Source organism: Anticarsia gemmatalis, chromosome 8 (assembly GCF_050436995.1).
Source record: "Anticarsia gemmatalis isolate Benzon Research Colony breed Stoneville strain chromosome 8, ilAntGemm2 primary, whole genome shotgun sequence".
Taxonomy (NCBI): Eukaryota; Metazoa; Arthropoda; class Insecta; order Lepidoptera; family Erebidae; genus Anticarsia; species Anticarsia gemmatalis.
The window spans coordinates 7,188,418-7,207,245 of NC_134752.1; the positions used below are offsets into that span (position 1 = coordinate 7,188,418).

Consider the following 18,828-nt stretch of genomic DNA (forward strand, 5'->3'; position numbering starts at 1 on the left):
CACCTCCATGGGTGAATGCCTTTACACCGCATTTTTGAAAGACATAAAACAAATCAAGTTGCAATTAGCTATCATAAACTTTATAGTCTAATATTAAAAATTGAATATCAAAATATAATAAATAATACAACTTCGGATGTTTAGGTGCGTTCTCTTAGTTTTTTAATAAGATTCAGTTAACGCGTTAAGTTAGTGCGAAATTACATTTTTATGGACGAGTAATTATAAAACTTTTTAGGATAAAATAATAGATTCATATAAATGAGTTACTGTAGGCTACTAGTAGGTACGGGACGGTATTATTTAATATTTTTTAATGGTTACATTGACCCATGGTTTGGAAAATACATACTCTACATTTCAGTGGTCCAAGAGCAACGTATTATACATTGACAACAATCGACAACATATTATTATGTATTCATCCCTTAAAATTATCACTCAATTATCGATCCTGATTAATTTTCCAATCATTTTGTTTTAGTTACCATTTTGGCCGGTTAACTGGTGTACAAAGTAGTTATTAAAAACCTTTAAACTGACGGAAAATACGGGTGGCGTAATTGGGGTGTCCAGTATTATAATATTTGGTTGATATCAACAGGTGGCTCCTACAATAATTATCTAAACCCAAACATTCAATTGCGGTGGGAAGCTACCGCTAACGATAATTATGCCCTAAAGCACATTGCACAAATTGCGCAATTAAAAGATATTGAATTAGAAGATGTTACCTATAATTAATGGGCACGGTATTTTCATCCTTCATGACGCATTTTCAAAGCGGATGTAGTGTATCTTAAATTGTTAGAGAATTATATTTAGGGGTACATATACCAAAACTTCTAATAAAATGTTTTTTCACCTGTCACCTATTAATATGCTTGCTTGCTTGGTATTCACCTGATTTTCAAGCATCCTTCATGCTCCTCTTGTATCTATTGATAATAATGAATGTCTTTTCCAGCGAAAGGAAGTTCGCAATGATGAGGGGGAGAAATTGAATCCGATTGATTATAATGTGATGTACGTAAAAATGTTTGTTGAAACGAGTCTATGGTCATCTGGATGTTATAAATATCTTAATTCGTCTTGACCTTACAACTTCGCACTTGTTCTACTTGCATTGCCATTGGACTACAGTCTATATAATTAACACAAAACAATAAGAAAGTGAATAGATCGCAGAAGATACCGTTGCACAACAAATCTGTAGAATCGCCGGATGACCGATACAATCAGATGGTTGAGGTCCGTAACGCAAGTTGCTAAACTAAACGATTTTGTTGGATTGATTTATTGTTCACTCCTGTATTGTTTCGAAGAACTTATAGTGTAATTACTGCAAGGGTATTTAGATACCCTATAGCTGTATTAATACAACTAGGTGTATCCACACATCAATCTATTCTACGCAGATTATTCTGTTTTCCGCAGTCTGTTACCATGATTGAATACATGACCCTTGTAAAACTAAAAAAATGAATATGCTAGTACTTTATCACTTTGTTGAAAAGTATATTTAAGCATAATGTGAAATACGCATGAAAACATGTTTTTATAATCACTACTTTTAGACATAGTTAGTATAAGTTAGTGAATATGATAAAACATTATTCATATTTTCAAAACAATCGTATGTACCTTTAATATCATAAATAAATATACTTCTGTGTTTTTGAAAATAAGGATAACAACATAAACCTAATGAATTAATTGACAATGTATCATCAATATCTTCTTAATTCATTTATGGTGGTGTAAATTACTTCTCAAAGTCGTGACTTTTGGTGGTTGTTGACTTTTTGTTTACATGACAGCCATTCATTCCATTGTGGGAAATGGGGAATATTATCTAATTAAAAGTATTTTTTACCTGCTCCTGCCTGGCACTAAGATTACCTAGGTATCGCTATGTATAAGCCAAAACGCGGCGTTTGCAAAGGCCTGTGTCCCGTAGTCCTTCGACATCGATATAGGCTTATTATGATGATTATAGGCATATATTCAGAAGAGTAGCTTTTTTACCCGCGACTATAGAGTAATATTAGCGATTTTTGGCTACAAGCAACGGAAGCGCGTTTAATAAAAGAAAACTTGCTTATATTAATAGCATAATAGCAGCTGGAATTGATTAAAACAATTTCGATAATCGACTGAACCGGAATCAGAATAAAAACAGTATAACTATAAACTGTATGTATAACTATTACAGTAGTTACGAATCTTCATAATTGCCGACAGGAATCTCTCATAATGACGCTGTGAAGTCATCGTAATGATCGCTGCCATGAAAATCGTGATTCCGAAGGAAAATTTACTTGTTCGTATTCATGTTATCCTGGTAGCATCCGAGTCAAGGCTGTTCGTAAAACTGAACTTTGGACATAAGTTGAACTTAGGTTTTCTTTATGTTTGTTTAAACCGCTTTGGTCAAATTATTTCTTATGACTTCGAATCACATCGGCTCATTACAGAAAGATCTGTTGAAAATCGGTCCATTTGTTTAGGAGACACATTACCACATACATTCATACGCTTTATTTTTATATTTAATTTTTTTGTTATATTTTTATTATATTTGTTTATTCATAAAAATTATCATTTTTATAACCTCCCTGCAGGATTCACCTTAACTGTTTACTGTACAAGTTGCCTACGGACATTAATAGCTGTTAAATTGTTGACAAGTGTGATTTATTGTTTTATTTCCATTTCATAATAACAACCGCTTAATTTTACTATGTTAATATAAAAAAAGCTTTGTCTAACATAAACCTAAGACATTGTTCTCATAACAGGAAGCCCACCAAGCATAAAATTCTCATTAGTGGTCTTTGAAATAATTGTTTTTACTTGATCCATATAGTACTGTAAAAACAGTACAGTACTAAGATTTCGTAATACAATCATCACTTATTATGTATATAATTATTCATATAGTAACTAATTGATGTACATAATAACTATGTTGTAATATACTTGAATATGTATTAGTTAGTCATAGTGGTCTAGAAAACTTTTAATTAAACAAAATTATGTTATTTGTGGTGTATGACGGTGCATCAGGTTTTAATAGGTTGCACGTGTTTCTGCAATACAGATACATATGAATTACAGTTTAATACGTTATTCTCAAGGTATGCATTGATTTTACACGTAATTTGAATACGATGTAAATAAAACGTAAAGATTATATGCATGCACGGCTGAAGATACTTGCATTTTTAAGTGAACCCATGCGATAAAATGTAAGTCAGTGTATACGATTTGTAAGCCAGTGGCAGTGGGGTTATCAGAAAGCCAGCTGGTATCTATAGTGACTCTATCGTCCGGAATTTCAAAAAGTTACGCCGCTGGCGCTAGTCTTAAGGCAGAATTCATTTAAAACGACTGTAAATAAAATAAATAAATAAGTATTATTGGACAACTATTTCACGGTCATTTGATTCCAAACTAAGCAACGCTTGCAAATAACTCATAAACATACTTATATACTTCTAAATACATACATTAACAACCAGGCTCAGAACAGATACTTGTACTCGTGCTCATCACACAAATATCAATGTGCGTCTACCTAATTTCTGACTAGCAATCATTTTGTTGTTCATTCATAAATTCGGTTACGTCGCTCGATCACACTAATCGTGTGTATCTTAGGAAGCAATCCAATAAAAAATAGGAAGGAGAATTACAATAGTTACGTGCTTGATCTGAGCTATTAATCGCACATAATTACTATTATAGACAGCCCGTGTCGCAAATGAATGTTGATTTTCCCACACAAATGGCTTACATCCGGTGGAACTAAACCCGTCGGTTTGTTACAACTGTTTTAATTAAGGGTCTCTCCACATTATTCCATGTGAAATCGGCTTATACGAAATGCGTATACCAAAAAACGAGAACTAGTTGCAAGAAGCTGTTTTGCCGTCGCAGGCTGTTGTCATGTAGTGATGCGACTGAACAATTTCGTTAACACCTTTATGCCGCCGTGTCGGCGTAAAGCTAAAGCCGTTTTGACCGGCGGGGCATAAGCCGATTTTGCGGTGAAAAATTCGGGAACACCCAGAGACACTGTTTATTTTCTTTAAGCCTAATATTAGCCTTGATCGCATACCTTCTGACTTTGTAACCCGAATTCTTTTAGAGATTAATCAATACCCTTCTCGGTTAAATTGTTGACATTGGTTCTGGATACAGGTAGCTGGTTTATTTCTATATGCAATTGATATGTGTACATAATTGGTATGTAGTCATTCACTAGAATATGTAACAGTCAGTCACATTGCGAGAAAAAAAGTGATGTAATGTCATCTTTTAATAATGCCGTGTGACTTTATTGAAATATTTATAGATGATATATACTTATGTATCTCCACTTATATTATATATGTACAGGTAAAGGAGAATATCGCGGGAAACCCCTACAAACTTAGAGTTTAACCCTTTAAGAAAATGCGAAATTTCAATGGCGGTCTTTTTCATAGTAGTCGTTTCTCCCCTTTTATTTTTACGACCCTTGCTTAAGAAATACTCTATTTTATATATTAAGCTCCTGATTTTTTATGCATTTGTTTTGTCTACCGTGACTCAAAAGTAGAGAAACATAACTAAGTAGGTATTTTCTTGTTTATCACTTTATTCTTAGTTTTTGCAAAGCATTTGCTACTGTGTGCTTGCTGCTTAAGCCGACAGATCAAATCAGCATCGCTACAAAGTACCTAGCTAGTTATCACGTCAATCACAGTAATATAGTTACAAGCTTGCAAAAAAATATCACATCATCTTAGACAACAATTAACCATTGAGAACGGAGGAACTATGATTGTGTACGTTCATTCATAGTTACGATACATCGAGCTAAGACTCTATTAGACGTTTTTATAGTTTACAATGCAAAAGAACAAACTAGATATAGAATAGTTGAATGTCTTGTAGATATAGGTTTAGTTGTCGTAATTTAAACCTATATTTGATAGTAACTCTATTTGCCTCTTACTTTTGATAGCTAAGCCCCGGTTACATTACTTCTGGATAGATGTCAGATAGTTTATAACATCGAATTTTGACAGCCGTTTTCATACATTAGCTGTCACTTCATGTAGCGATACATAGTATAACTGGTACCTACTTATTAATTATTCAAAATCTGGGAACTCTTAACCTCTGTATCGATACTATCGATCATGATGAAATGAGCAACTTAAAAAATGTAGACAGCAAGAAGAAAAAGTCTTCTCAAACCGTTTTGCTACTAGTTCAAATTATAACACGATTACCTACTTTACCCTAAGAAAAAGACCACTGTGTTGGGCAAGATAATCGTAATTACTACATACAAGTTAACTCAAGTAATGGTTTGAAACAGTACTCGGTACTTATCAATAATTTAAATGAATGGTAGCTTGGATAATGAGCGGTTTGCGTTCGAAGCGTGCGTAGAGCGCCCGCGCATCGTAGCCTTGGCCGTGAACTGCGTATGAGTTGCTGAACCAGCCTAGCCTAACGTATGCAATATGTATTTATTGCAAGCGTAGTAATTGGTTATTATTCGGAACTGGAATCGTAATAAATAAATTAATCGAATTGTATAATCTGTTTCTTTTGAGCGAATTGTTTCTTTTTTTCTGATCTGTGTTTACAATTACAGTCATTTTTTTACTGTAATAGTCATTAGCCTCCTATGTTCTTGATGAGAATAACTATCTTCTTTTGCTAGTGTAGATCTGGCTTAATGTCAAAATATCTCTAAAAAGCTCTTATTTATCATTATACTCCTTAAGATGCAAAATAAAACTTAAATTACCAATTAAACTTGAAACGCGGTCAACCATTTTAAAACCTGCATGAGTCAAACACTTATTCCTCGTAAGCGTTTAGTTCACATTACTTTTTTACTCAATAAAACCGAAAGCGATACAAAATAAAGCACTCCAACTTGCAGTTTATTGACTACATTGAAAGTATGTCGTATACGGCCGACACAACTAGTACTAGTTCAAGTTCACGGTCGCTACGTAATCTTAACGTGCGTTTAAGCACCGTAAATAACTTGCAAAACCAATTATATGGACATCTGCACTTGTTCTTATTTGTTTCTTGAATAACTGCGGATTTATTGCGTATACTGGTATGGAAGAAAAACTTAAAAGCATTTGTAGCGTAGAATGGAAGAGACAAAAAAGTACGTTTCGTGCTCAAAGGATAATGATTGCTTCTCTTATTTGGCAGAAAACTTAAAAATTATGGCTGAAATGCATTATTAACAAATACTGGATTCTTTTTTGATCGTTCGTTTTTATTAATATTACGAAAAAATTGTAATGACATGCTCGCGTTCAGCTCAATTCAAAGTTTTTATGGGCATTTCATTGAATAAATGAGTAAGAAAAATGTTTATAGTTGTTTACTCATCGCAATCATAAAACCTAGCTTCGCACGAAAAACAGAGATGTTCATCATAACAAAGGACGATTAGGAAATTGTAAAACCATAATTCTATACACGGATATACCCCGTAGGAAGCCATAAGGTTCATTCAAAGAAACATTTCAAACTTTGACCTTAAATTCGTTAAGCTACTTGATATTAATTAAACAGTCAATCCTAATTCGATACGCCATTGTAATTTACACGTTTGCAGTAATGATGATGACTTGTAGGAATACACCATAGATATTAAGGAAATAATTGAGGGAAATAATAAAGGAAGTGTTGGTTCACGATCCCTTTTTGCTGAGGCGCTAACCGCATCGTTCATTTACTATAGTTGAACAGCTCAGTACATAAAGAGCCTAGTATGTAAGGTTCGCGGAGGTATATTACACTGAATATAGAATTTAGAACATCAGTGACCGAGGTTGGCTTATAAAGCTGATCGTGGCCTGTCTGTTACGCCTACTTTGTTTTTAAACAACACTGAGTTCATAACTATAATCTGAGTAAAATGTGCACGCCAAGGCTCTCTACTACGTTGTCGGACTATAGTAAAGTTTTGGAATTACAACTACGCACTATTCGTTTAATTACTCCAATAAAAACAAAATATTAATATCCATAACTGTATGGTTTTCGAAATTTATGTTTTTCCGCGACGTGCAAGTTCATCGATGATTATTTATTTATTTAATTGATTTTGTACATCAGTAATTGTAGTGAGGAGTAGTTAAATATGTTTTTTTTGTCAGCTTCCGCATTCTTAATTTTGTATCTTGATGGTAGACCATAATTGTAGATACTTCAAGCATACCATCTGCCTTTATACCATACAAAAATGGTGACTAAATCCAAACATACCCATTAATTATCAAAAAATGGTTCTGTGTTTTTAAAAATCCCGTAATTGTAGAGCAAACGAATACATAATAATATGCAACGTCGATAAAGATTCTCACCATTATGCTTGACAATTTATTCCTAGACGTTAAATTATCGGGGCTCAATCGAGTAGCAACCGCAAGAATGCTGTCCAGGCCACCACAACTGCTGGAAAGGGAATCTTTGAGAAACCTGTTTCATAAATGCATTATACCTCCCTTCAATACTTGGATAATAAACTACCCGCACCGGTTAGCGACTCTATGCAGCTTGCCGTCGAAAGTAAAAGTTTATTAACGCAATTGCAAGCGCGAGATTAGGTCAGTAGGGAACAAACAGGATAGTACAGCCACAGAGTAGAAAATTCTCTGGCTTTTCTATTACACGTGTGGTGCTTAGATTTTTGAGTTCAGTTTTTACTGACTCATAATTGCTGTATTATGGAATGCGTAACCAACAATTTACTTCGTAAGATTAACCCATTTGTCCAAATTTAATAACCACCAGTGCGCACTTAAATAAAAGTCAATTGTAGGTTCTGGTGTCAATTTACTTTTTCTTGCCCACGAGTTCAAGTCCGTTTTGCATAACACACGTCATCTGGCTCCCGTATAATGACAGTGTACTCTGATATAAAAATAAACTAGCTTCGGTTTATTTAGCCTTATTGCCCACTTCTCTCCAGTTGTAATTATTGTGCCAACGAACTACGAGGATCAATTTGTTTCTATGAAGGCTGGCTGGTTGTTCACTTGTGACCTTTATAAAAATGCCCGAGGAATCGTTGGAAATTCTTTGCGGTGAGCCACGGCAAGCGCTATCTTTTCGCTCCTTTTTATACGATGCTTGATAAAAAGTGATCTAGTAGCATTGCTGAGATTTACAACTATTAATATTTCGTTTAATAGTAGGTTGTTGTTTGTAATTGCTTGTCATGTCAAAATCAGGTTTTGACTGAAGGCAACGTGTTATCTGACTTCAAACGGAGTTCTTTAACCGCCGTGTACTTTGGCTTATTATTTAATATTCGACATTCTTTGCTATAATTTCTTTTAAAATGTACTTCTTGCATCCAACTTTATTTATATTCTTACTTCATCCTGTAATAAAAGCCCTTGAACCGTAATGGTCTCCATCTACTTGACCGGGCTTGCAAAGAAAAAAATAAGTAATTGATTGCTTGCAATTATAGGCTACATAAAATGCTGATTTACACGAAGGTCCAGACTAACGACATTTTTACCTATCTGGATACTCACTGCGTCTGGTATTAATAATCCAGAAATGCGTATTTTAGGTTCTAGTGTCATACAATACAGTATTTATCAGGCATTTTGTCGAGTTTTGAACTTAACTATAAAATAATATCATTGAACATCTCACACGGTCAATAAGACCTTACTGTACTGATCTTTTTCATAGATTTACATTATTTACGGAAAGAAATGAGACCCTATAATATACACCAATTTCAATCTCTCTGCGCCATAGCAAAAGAGCTATCCTAAACATAATGTCTCTGATATAAATATCGGGTCGAGCGAACTATTTTTATGTAATTTTTTTTAATGGCAACAATCTCACATCCATATACAAGGGATCAATAAACGTAGAAACGTGTGGGTGTGTTTCGTTTACCTCAAACTCCTTCGTGTGGAAGACAATAGTTATAATAAGGTGAAGTTAATAAGTACTGGAGTCTTTACAATAAGTATTAAATAACTTTTTATCCGACATACACATGTTAGCACATTATCTGATCACAGACTTGCATGATAGTCTGTTACACGCGAGGTTATTGCTGTTATGTAATTTCGTGATCATTTTAGTTTGATCTAGAGGTGGTGGGCTATGGAACGTATTTCTAGTAACTATGAGATTTACTGTCTGTACAACGCGGTCGGTAGTGTAGGCGACTGTGTGACAATGAAAGTTACAGTATTGCTAAATTTTTAGTTTTTAAAAGAAACTTTATAGTCATACCTCGTGTCTTTTAGGCGTTATAATTTCATAACTTTAGTTTTTTTTATGCTGCAACTCCGCGGCACATCAGTGCCAGGAGGAATGTAGACTTTATTGAGTAAAACAATGAAAGAAAATATAAAGTTTTTGACAGACCTACAAATTCATTAAATAGTGACGTTGGTTTATTCGCGTAGTTTCTCAACCCTTCATTTGCGAAATGCCCCTACATACACAAACCACTTTACTACTGTACAAACCCTTTTAAATCATATAAAGTAACATTTAAAGTTGTATAAATGCAGTAATGAATTTTGCTCTACGGCAGCTCTATGGCAGGTAAACGCACCCCGTATCCAATTCAAATTCAACATTTAATACTTTTTATTATGACCATAAATGTTTCAAGTTATGAATCACATAGAATTATACCTATTTTTACCCATACACAGCATAATATTCTTCCATTTTCACGTAATTTCATATGCAGATATTCGTTATATTGTGGGTATTATTAGTTTTTAAACCAAAAGGTTTTCTGTCACTAAGAAAATGTATCCATTATTTGGTACACTTGATACTCTGTTGCAAGTAAGTTGTTAGTCAAAAGAAATCTGTTACTTGAGCTCTCTTGTTTCTGTGTCTACAATCAGCTAGCTATCGAGAAATTTTGTATAAAAAGTCTGATCACCGCCTCTGGCGGGACCCGTAGGAAATATTTATGATGTACATTTTAAACGTCAAACTCTCGATACTCAATAGTACCTACTGACTGTAGAGAATCGCGTTACTGCTCGCTCTAGCGTAGACTCACCTTAACAAAACAATAATGTTTCCCATGGATCGATCCAGACATTGTTTGGTAGCACGTACTATATGAACCCGCAAATACTTATCCGTAATCGTTTCCGGACATTATCGCCTTTATCGTTCTTAGAAGTTGCTGGATGTTAAGATTACTTAGAGTTTCTCGATTAGTTTAAAGTGAGGAAATAAGAGTAAAAGATAAATATGTAACCGAATAGATGAAACTAATTTTAAGCTTACTTACTAAAGAATAGGAACCATTAAGTTTTAAATATACATTTTTGGAATATAAAAATACTAGTCTAGAAAGTCAACTCATCAGTCAGTTCATCAATTATACAAACTTTTGTTGAATAACACTAGACATATGTATGTACGTTAAGGACAATGAAATTATCGGAATAGTTATTACAGTTCTTATTCCGATCATTTCAAATTAAAGGAATTTACACCTGTCAATTCCATCAGGGAAAATTGTCGTGATTGTAAAAAAAATATTTCTCACAAACACCTTTGTTTAATTGATACCTAATGATTTTATACGTGTTCAATCATTTTCCATACCAAGATGATTAATTGAATTGCGTGCTGATAAAAGTAATTAATATTATGACTACTACTTGCGTTGAAAATTGCTAAGGTATTGGTAATTCATCTCTTATGAGAAACCCGATATATCACAACACTGACTACACCTTTATCTGTCCGATCAGCTGACTTAATATGCATATGAACATTCTGAACAATGTTATTAAATATAAATTTTGAAATATTACCTAATTATGCACAATACTAAAAATATAGGTAAGAAAACAATGTGAGAACAAACCAAATTGAGTTGATATTTGGCGAAAACGTACTTTAAATTCCCGGAAAGATTTTTTATACATTTCATATCTATTAGCCTGGAACGGACATATGTAAATATTACATAGAAACACTAATAGAAATATTTAAAAAATATATTTTTGCAATTTTGACAAGCTTGTTATACCATAAAATCTATTAATCGAATCCTAAGCTAGATTTTTTGTAATATGAAGAATGGAATACACTGCAAAGAAACCTATTATAATCTATACTAATATTATAAAGCTAAAGAGTTTGTTTGTTTGAACGCGCTAATCTCAAGAACTACGAGTCCGATTTGAAAAATTCTTTCAGTGTTAGATAACCTATTTATCGAGGAAGGTTATAGGTTCAAAGAAACGGGAAAAAAATTTCACTCATTCTCTCTTATGTGTCGCAAGCGAAGTTGCGCGGGTCAGCTATTATTCATATTTACCGTACTTTGGGCTGCAATATCTAAAATTATCTTATTTTTCTTCTGTTACAGGAGGGGCAATAAAAATGGTCTTCATGTTATAACCGTCATCATTCTACAAGCATCATGGGCATTATGATTAGAAGATTTTATATACCTTTTATATTCATTATTCTAATTATTGAAGCGACGGTTAGTGAGTCCAATGGTACGTATAAAGTTGATAGCTGCGAAATAGGCAATTATTTCTTATTTACTTAAGTTCTTTGTATTATTTTATTCCTAACTCACTATACGCCCTAAAGAGCTTGCTAAAGAGTATGAATATTCCTAATTTTTGATTTTGATTAAGCGCAGTACATCGTATTATATATTTTATTTACACAAATGATTAATATGTATTTTCAGAAACCTCTTCAAGCGTACGTCACGGTAGAGGCGCAGGTAGAATAGTAAAACTTTACTCGGGGACGAGGCCTGAACCTATAGTATGTACTGGCGAAGGTTTTCAGAAAGATCCTCATAACTGCGGCGTCTTTTACCGCTGTATGCAGTCTGGAAACGGGAAATACACTGTATTTAGGGTAAGTTAGGAGAAAAACCTAAGCTTTATAATAAGGTACTGAATCTTTTGTAATAAATGACATGACGGTGAATTTAATACGTAATTTGAATGATCTATTTTAAAAGTATTTACTCCGTATTAAAAAAAATTGATCCCAGACCATAGTTTGATCCCATTACGCTTTTGCTTTACAGTTTCAATGTGGACCTGGAACTGTGTATGATCCTGAAACCGAGGTGTGCAATCATCCTCGAAGCACGAAGCGATCAGAATGTGGAGGGTATTCTGCGCCAATAGCAGATGCTTCTAATTTTAATGAAGTTGAGAATCTGCCTGAGATACCTTCTCCGATAATCGTCAATAAACCAGTACTTGCAACTCTAAGCACTCCAAAAACATCTACATTAACGACTGCGAGGACACCAGCACCGTTCTATTCAACACACACTACCAAACGAGATGTTACATCGGCAGCAACAAGTCCTTATCCATGGGGTTCAACAATCACTAACGTTTATATAGATAATCACTTTTCAGCGTATCCTTCAAATCCTACTGCAGCCACATCTAGACCATTCACGACTTCACCTTATGGAGTTTTTACACCAAGTACGTCTAATATACCGCCTTCTAACTCAAGGGATAATATCTGTACTTCCGACGGGTTCATGGGCGATACTAGAAACTGTCGTAAATTCTACAGATGTGTCGCTAATCAAAGTGGAGGATATATAAGATACGAATTTTCGTGTACTGAAACTACCGTATGGGATGACGATAACCAAATATGTAATCATGCTTGGGCAGTAAAGAGAGGCCGTTGCAGCCGCAGAGGTGATGACATTGATACATTAAGTTCGTATGAAAATGGTCATGATACGAACCCGAATACTGAACGTAATAAACCGAATTTAACAGTTCAACAACAACTGCAAATAAGTTATGGGTCGAAAGTAAGTCAAACACAGGTACAAATAAGTAATGGACCAGTGGTACAAAATCAAACGCAGATTCACTACGGTGATAGAATCAACAACAATAATAATAGAGTAAGCAAGCAAAATCAGACTCAAATAAGCCACAGCTCAGCTGTCAGTCAATCGCAGACACAGATTAATTCCGGTAATAAGGCAGTTCAAACGCAAGTACAAATCGATCATTCTAAAGATTCTAGTCAGTCTCAAGTGCAGATCAGTAATACATCTACTAGAAGGGCGTCCACTTCTACAACTCCGGCTACTAATGGAGGAACTAATACGCAAAACAGTAATCAGTGTAAACAAGAAGGCTTTATGGGAGATAGTAATGACTGTCAAAAGTTTTACAGATGTGTAGGCAATGAACAAGGGGGTTACCAAAGATTTGAATTCAAATGCGCTGATGGAACAGCTTGGGATCAGAGTGCTCAGGGCTGTAATCACGCGTGGGCGGTAAAAGGATGTGGTTCACAAGGATCTAATCAAGGCACTACGCATAATGTTGCATCAAGCACTACTAAAACTACTCAAAGCTATCATACAACTACTATGGGCTATCATCCCGTTCCTGATGATAAAGAAGATTATGATGATAATGGTTATGGGCAGCAAAATCCAGCACAAGCGTCTTCATCCACTACAATGTCGTCGTCGTCTCCCATTACGACCCCTACGACCAAAACTACATCAGCGATAACGACAACCACGATAAAATCAACTACAGTTAACAACTCAAAAGGTAAAGAATGTACTTCAAGTGGATTTATGGCTGACGAAAACGACTGCAAAATATTCTACAGATGCGTTGAAAACAGCAGCGGAGGCTACACTAAGCATGAATTTAAATGTGGGGAAGGAACTGTTTGGGATCCAAAACACGAGACATGTAATCACGCCTGGGCTGTGGAAGAATGTGGTTCAAAGGCTTCAGGCGAATCCACTACACATGCTGTTGCAACAAGCTATACTACCACTACGCAAAAGTCTACTCAAGGCTATCAGACGACTACTGTAGGTTATCACCCAGGTCCCGATCTGAATAATAACGAGGATTACGAAGATAATGGTTATGGTCAACAAAAACCTCCGCAAGAACCAGTTCCATCCTCTACGTCAACTACAACTGTAACAAGTACTATAAACGATTCAAAGAGTGGCGAATGCAAGTCTAGTGGATTTATGGCAGATGAGAACGATTGCAAAATATTTTACAGGTGTGTTGAAAACAGTAGCGGAGGTTACACGAAATATGAATTTAAATGCGGTGAAGGAACTGTTTGGGATCCAAAATATGAAACATGTAATCACGCATGGGCTGTTGAAAAATGTGGCAAAGATGCGTCTTCAACAACGGACAAAGTTACAACATCTTCTTCTGTCAATACACAAACTACAAAGGTTTCCCATCCAACTACTGAAATGCTTCCAACTCAAGCGGATGACGTCGATGACGATCCAGGATATGGACCACCAAATAATGATAGACCAATTACAACTACAACAAAACGTCCATCTACCACGACCAGTTACATTTGTCCATCTAGTGGATTTGTGGGAGACGAACATGATTGTAGAAAATTTTATCGATGTGAGGATAACGGTAATGGAGGATTTACCTCTCATGAATTTACTTGTGGTCCTGGAACTGCTTGGGATCCTAGAATCAATACCTGCAATCATGAATCGGAAGTTCCTGAATGTCATGGGATGACTCCTAAGCCTACCACTTCTACTACTCAAGGTGTAGGCGGCTCAAGTAGCACCACTGAAAGTATAAAAGATGTCACTACTATGCAACCTCAACGACCTACAACGAGTGCTACAGAATCCGCACCCAGTGATTCGCACAAATGCACGCAAAGCGGCTTTATGGGTAATCCACAGAACTGTAAAAAATTCTATAGATGTGTCGATAACGGCGATGGATCCTATACAAAATATGAATTCACTTGTGCCGAAGGGTCTGTCTGGGATCAAAGCATCGAAGCTTGCAATCATGAATGGGCGGTAGAAGGCTGTGGTGGCACTAGTGAAACTAATGGCAGCTCTGAAACCACCCCACAGTACAAACCACCTTTGGATGACGACGTTGATGATGGTTATGGAGGCGTAGATTCTAGTAGTACCCCGCATACGACACATTCTACAACAAAGAGGCCTGATCAACCAACGAGTAGCAGCACTTGTAAAAGTAGTGGTTTCTTTGGTGACGAAAATAACTGCAAAAAATTCTATCGGTGTGTTGATGATGGAAAAGGTGGCTTTACTCGTTATGAATTCGACTGTGGAGAGGGAACTGTCTGGGATCAAAGTATTGAGGCATGTAATCATGCTTGGGCAGTGGAAGGTTGTGGTAATGCTGGCAGTAGTACGACGCAAATAACGAGTGAAAGTACTACCTCCATGGTTGTATCCCAAGATCCAGGCTATCCAAGTACAACAGAAGATAGTTCTCATCTAAATAACAATGACAATCAAACAAGTGTAACTTGTTCGAAAGAAGGTTTTATAGGAGATCCAAATAATTGCAGAGTATTTTCTAGATGTGTTGACGATGGCAAAGGTGGTTTTGTAAAGTACGAATTTAAATGTGGAGAGGGTACATTTTGGAGTCAAGAAATATTATCATGTGATCACGTTACTTCTGATAATGAGTGTGGACAGAAAGGAAGTACTTCCACATCTGAACCTGTACACGACGAGATTCATACTGAATCAACAACTACATTCAAAGATGAAAATAATATGACTACAAAACCACCAACATCTTCTGATGTATGTACGGCTGATGGCTTTTATGGAGATAAAAATGACTGTAAAAAGTTTTACAGGTGCGTTGATAATGGAAAGGGAGGATATACCAAGTATGACTTTACTTGTGGCGATGGAACTGCTTGGGATCAAGAAATACAAACATGCAATCACAAGTCAGACCAAAACTGCCAAACCACGAGTGACCAGCCGCAACAAGGCGATAGTAGTACATCTAGTACAACAACCACAGAGACTAGCACAGAAAAACACGAATCGAGTACTGACAAACAGCCAACTAGCGAAAGCAATGAAAGTGAGGTTTGTTCGTCGGAAGGTTTTCATGGAAATAAACAAGACTGTACAAAATTCTACAGATGTGTCGATGATGGAAAAGGCGGCTATACAAGATATGATTTTACTTGTAGCGAAGGTACAGCTTGGGACTCTGATATTCAGTCTTGCAATCATATAGACCAAGTACCATCGTGCCAGAGACCAATTATGAATGACGAGAATCCTCAAACAACAACTCAACAATCAACAGCTGCTTCTGAATCTAGCTCTAGTTCCAGTTCTAGTTCTCAAAGTCCTCAAAGTAGTGACACGTGTGAAAGTGAAGGATATTTTGGAAACACTCAAGATTGTAAAAAGTTTTATAGATGTGTTGACAATGGAAATGGAGGCTACACCAAATATGATTTCGATTGTGCTGAAGGTACCATTTGGGATCAAGATTTAACTACATGCAATCATCCTGGAGACGTCGCAAACCCATCTTGTAAAGATAACCAAAGTGGTGGAACAACAGAGAGTGGTACCAGCGGCAGTTCTTCACAAACTACATCAGGAGGTAGCACGCAAAGTTCGACAGAGTCTCAACAAGAAGGAGGCTCTAAAGAGCCTGCGAATAGCGATGTGAATTGTACTCAAGCTGGATATTATCCCAATCCAAATGACTGTAAGAAGTTTTACAGATGCGTTGATTGGGACGGAGACGGCACGAAATTTTCAGTTTTTCATTTTGAATGCGGCGAAGGCACAATTTGGGATCCAGCTGTAGAAACTTGTAATCATGAAGATTCAGTATATCCACCGCGCAATTGCAGCGGCTCTCAATCACAGGCCGGAGGTCAAACAAGTACGACTGAAAGTTCTACGACTACACAAGAAACAACTGATTCAACAACTCAATCAACTACGGAATCAACGACTCAATCTACAACCGAATCTACAACTCAGTCTACAACCGAATCAACTACTCAATCAACCACAGAGTCGACGACTCAGTCTACAACTGAATCTACTACTCAATCAACTACAGACTCAACCACACAGTCAACTACTGAATCTACAACCGAATCGACTACACAATCAACTACTGAATCGACTACACAATCAACTACTGAATCGACTACACAATCAACTACTGAATCGACGACTCAGTCTACGACAGAATCCACGACTCAGTCTACGACTGAATCCACAACCCAATCCACTACTGATTCAACGACTCAATCGACTACCGAGTCGACAACTAGCGAAACTACAGAACATTCTACTACTACGGACTCTACAACAACAACAGAGAAAACAGAAGAAAGTACTACTGAAAAGTCGGAACAAAGCACTACGGAAAAATCTGATGAAACTACAACTGAAAGTCATAAAGAAAATGTCACTGAGCAACCAGCTACCACGGAACCAGAGCCGACTACCACAGAAGGATCGGCAACAGAGCAATCAACAACTGAGAGCGAAACAGATTCCACTACTGAAGAAAGTTCAGGACCCCAAGAATGCCCCGAAACTGCCGAGGGCGAATACTTATACGTATGTCCATCGTCGTTCAGAAGACATCCAAAGTATTGCAACTTATTCTACCAGTGTGATGAAGATGAAGAAACTCACGAAATAAAGACTGCAGTATTTACTTGCCCTAATAATACGATATATGACGAAACCCAGACAAAGTGTGTTGAGGAGAGCAAAGCCAATAAGAAATGTGAGGGAGAAATATCACAAAAACGCAGACTGAAACGAGGAAGTATGATACAGAAATATTATCCAGTAAGTATAGTTTTATTTCACGTGAATAATTTACTGTGATGATAACTTAGTTTAGCTTTGCTTTCTTATCAAAATAGCTAGCTCTTGCCTGCGACTCCGTCCGTGTGGATTAAAAGTATGGTTCATTACTCGCAAACCTAGTTCCCATACCCGTGGGATATTTCTGTTCGAAAATTTAACCGATTTCCTTCAGTGGATGATAAATGACCGCATGACTAAGAGACAGACAAATAGACACACTTTTTTCGCGTTAGGAATATTAGTAGAGATTTAGTTACTTCTAGAGTTAATTTATCGTGTGTACCTACTTTGTTTTTTAAACATTTTGATAACATGGAATTCTTTTTACTTTCAGCTTGAAGTTTCTACAGACAGTTACGACTGCCCAAGAGAAGGATACTACACTTTCGAGAAGGGTACTGAATGTTCACCTGGATTTTTGAAGTGTCTTACAGATAAATATGACGAGTTACAAGGAATTGTGTATCAATGTCCAAAGGGCTATGTTTATTGGAATGTGAGTAGACGATGCGAACCTAAGGATCGTGTGAGCGATTGCAAACAATCACCCATCAATGACTGGAGCAACAGATGGCAGATTCCAATTGAAATAGACAACGTGGCCTGGTTGTGAACCAATTATATTACCAATAGATGATCTAAGTTGTAGCATTTTGTCTTGTGATAGCATACTGCGCATTCGTGCAATATGATAATAATATTAAGTGTAACGCAAAGTTGCGTAGCTTTCGTAAGTAATGTCGTAATATTATTAAGGTATATTTGTAGGGACGATAATCCTAACATTTATGAATGTATTTCTGTGTTTAAACTGAATCATTTCACTTACAAATAGTTCTAATGGAATTTAGTTGACTCATGACAAATAAATAGAACACGATTGGTGTATTATTCTTTTTGGTCGTGATAAATGTATTTAATTACAAATTAATGAATTATCTAGTCTGACACGTTTGCGACAATACTTGCTGCCATAATGTTAAGATAAAACTTGTGAACAAAATATTGTAAATATTAACGAAATCAATATTTTGATCACGACTTTAGTGTTAAGTTTATGTGTAAGGAATGAAATAAATTATTTGCAA

The 18,828-nt window shown here is 36.0% G+C and overlaps 1 protein-coding gene across 1 annotated transcript in view; it reads left to right on the forward strand.

Moving 5' to 3' along the window:
• LOC142974895 (uncharacterized) overlaps window positions 1-18,826 on the forward strand; it is a 29,309-nt gene extending 10,483 nt beyond the window's left edge. The window contains exons 2-5 of the mRNA XM_076117465.1: window positions 11,429-11,564; window positions 11,765-11,940; window positions 12,116-17,719; window positions 18,075-18,826. Of these exons, the coding sequence (XP_075973580.1) occupies window positions 11,483-11,564; window positions 11,765-11,940; window positions 12,116-17,719; window positions 18,075-18,353 (6,141 nt within the window). The 5' untranslated portion in view covers window positions 11,429-11,482 and the 3' untranslated portion in view covers window positions 18,354-18,826. The remainder of the gene's footprint in view (window positions 1-11,428; window positions 11,565-11,764; window positions 11,941-12,115; window positions 17,720-18,074) is intronic.
• Window positions 18,827-18,828: the final 2 nt, after the last annotated feature.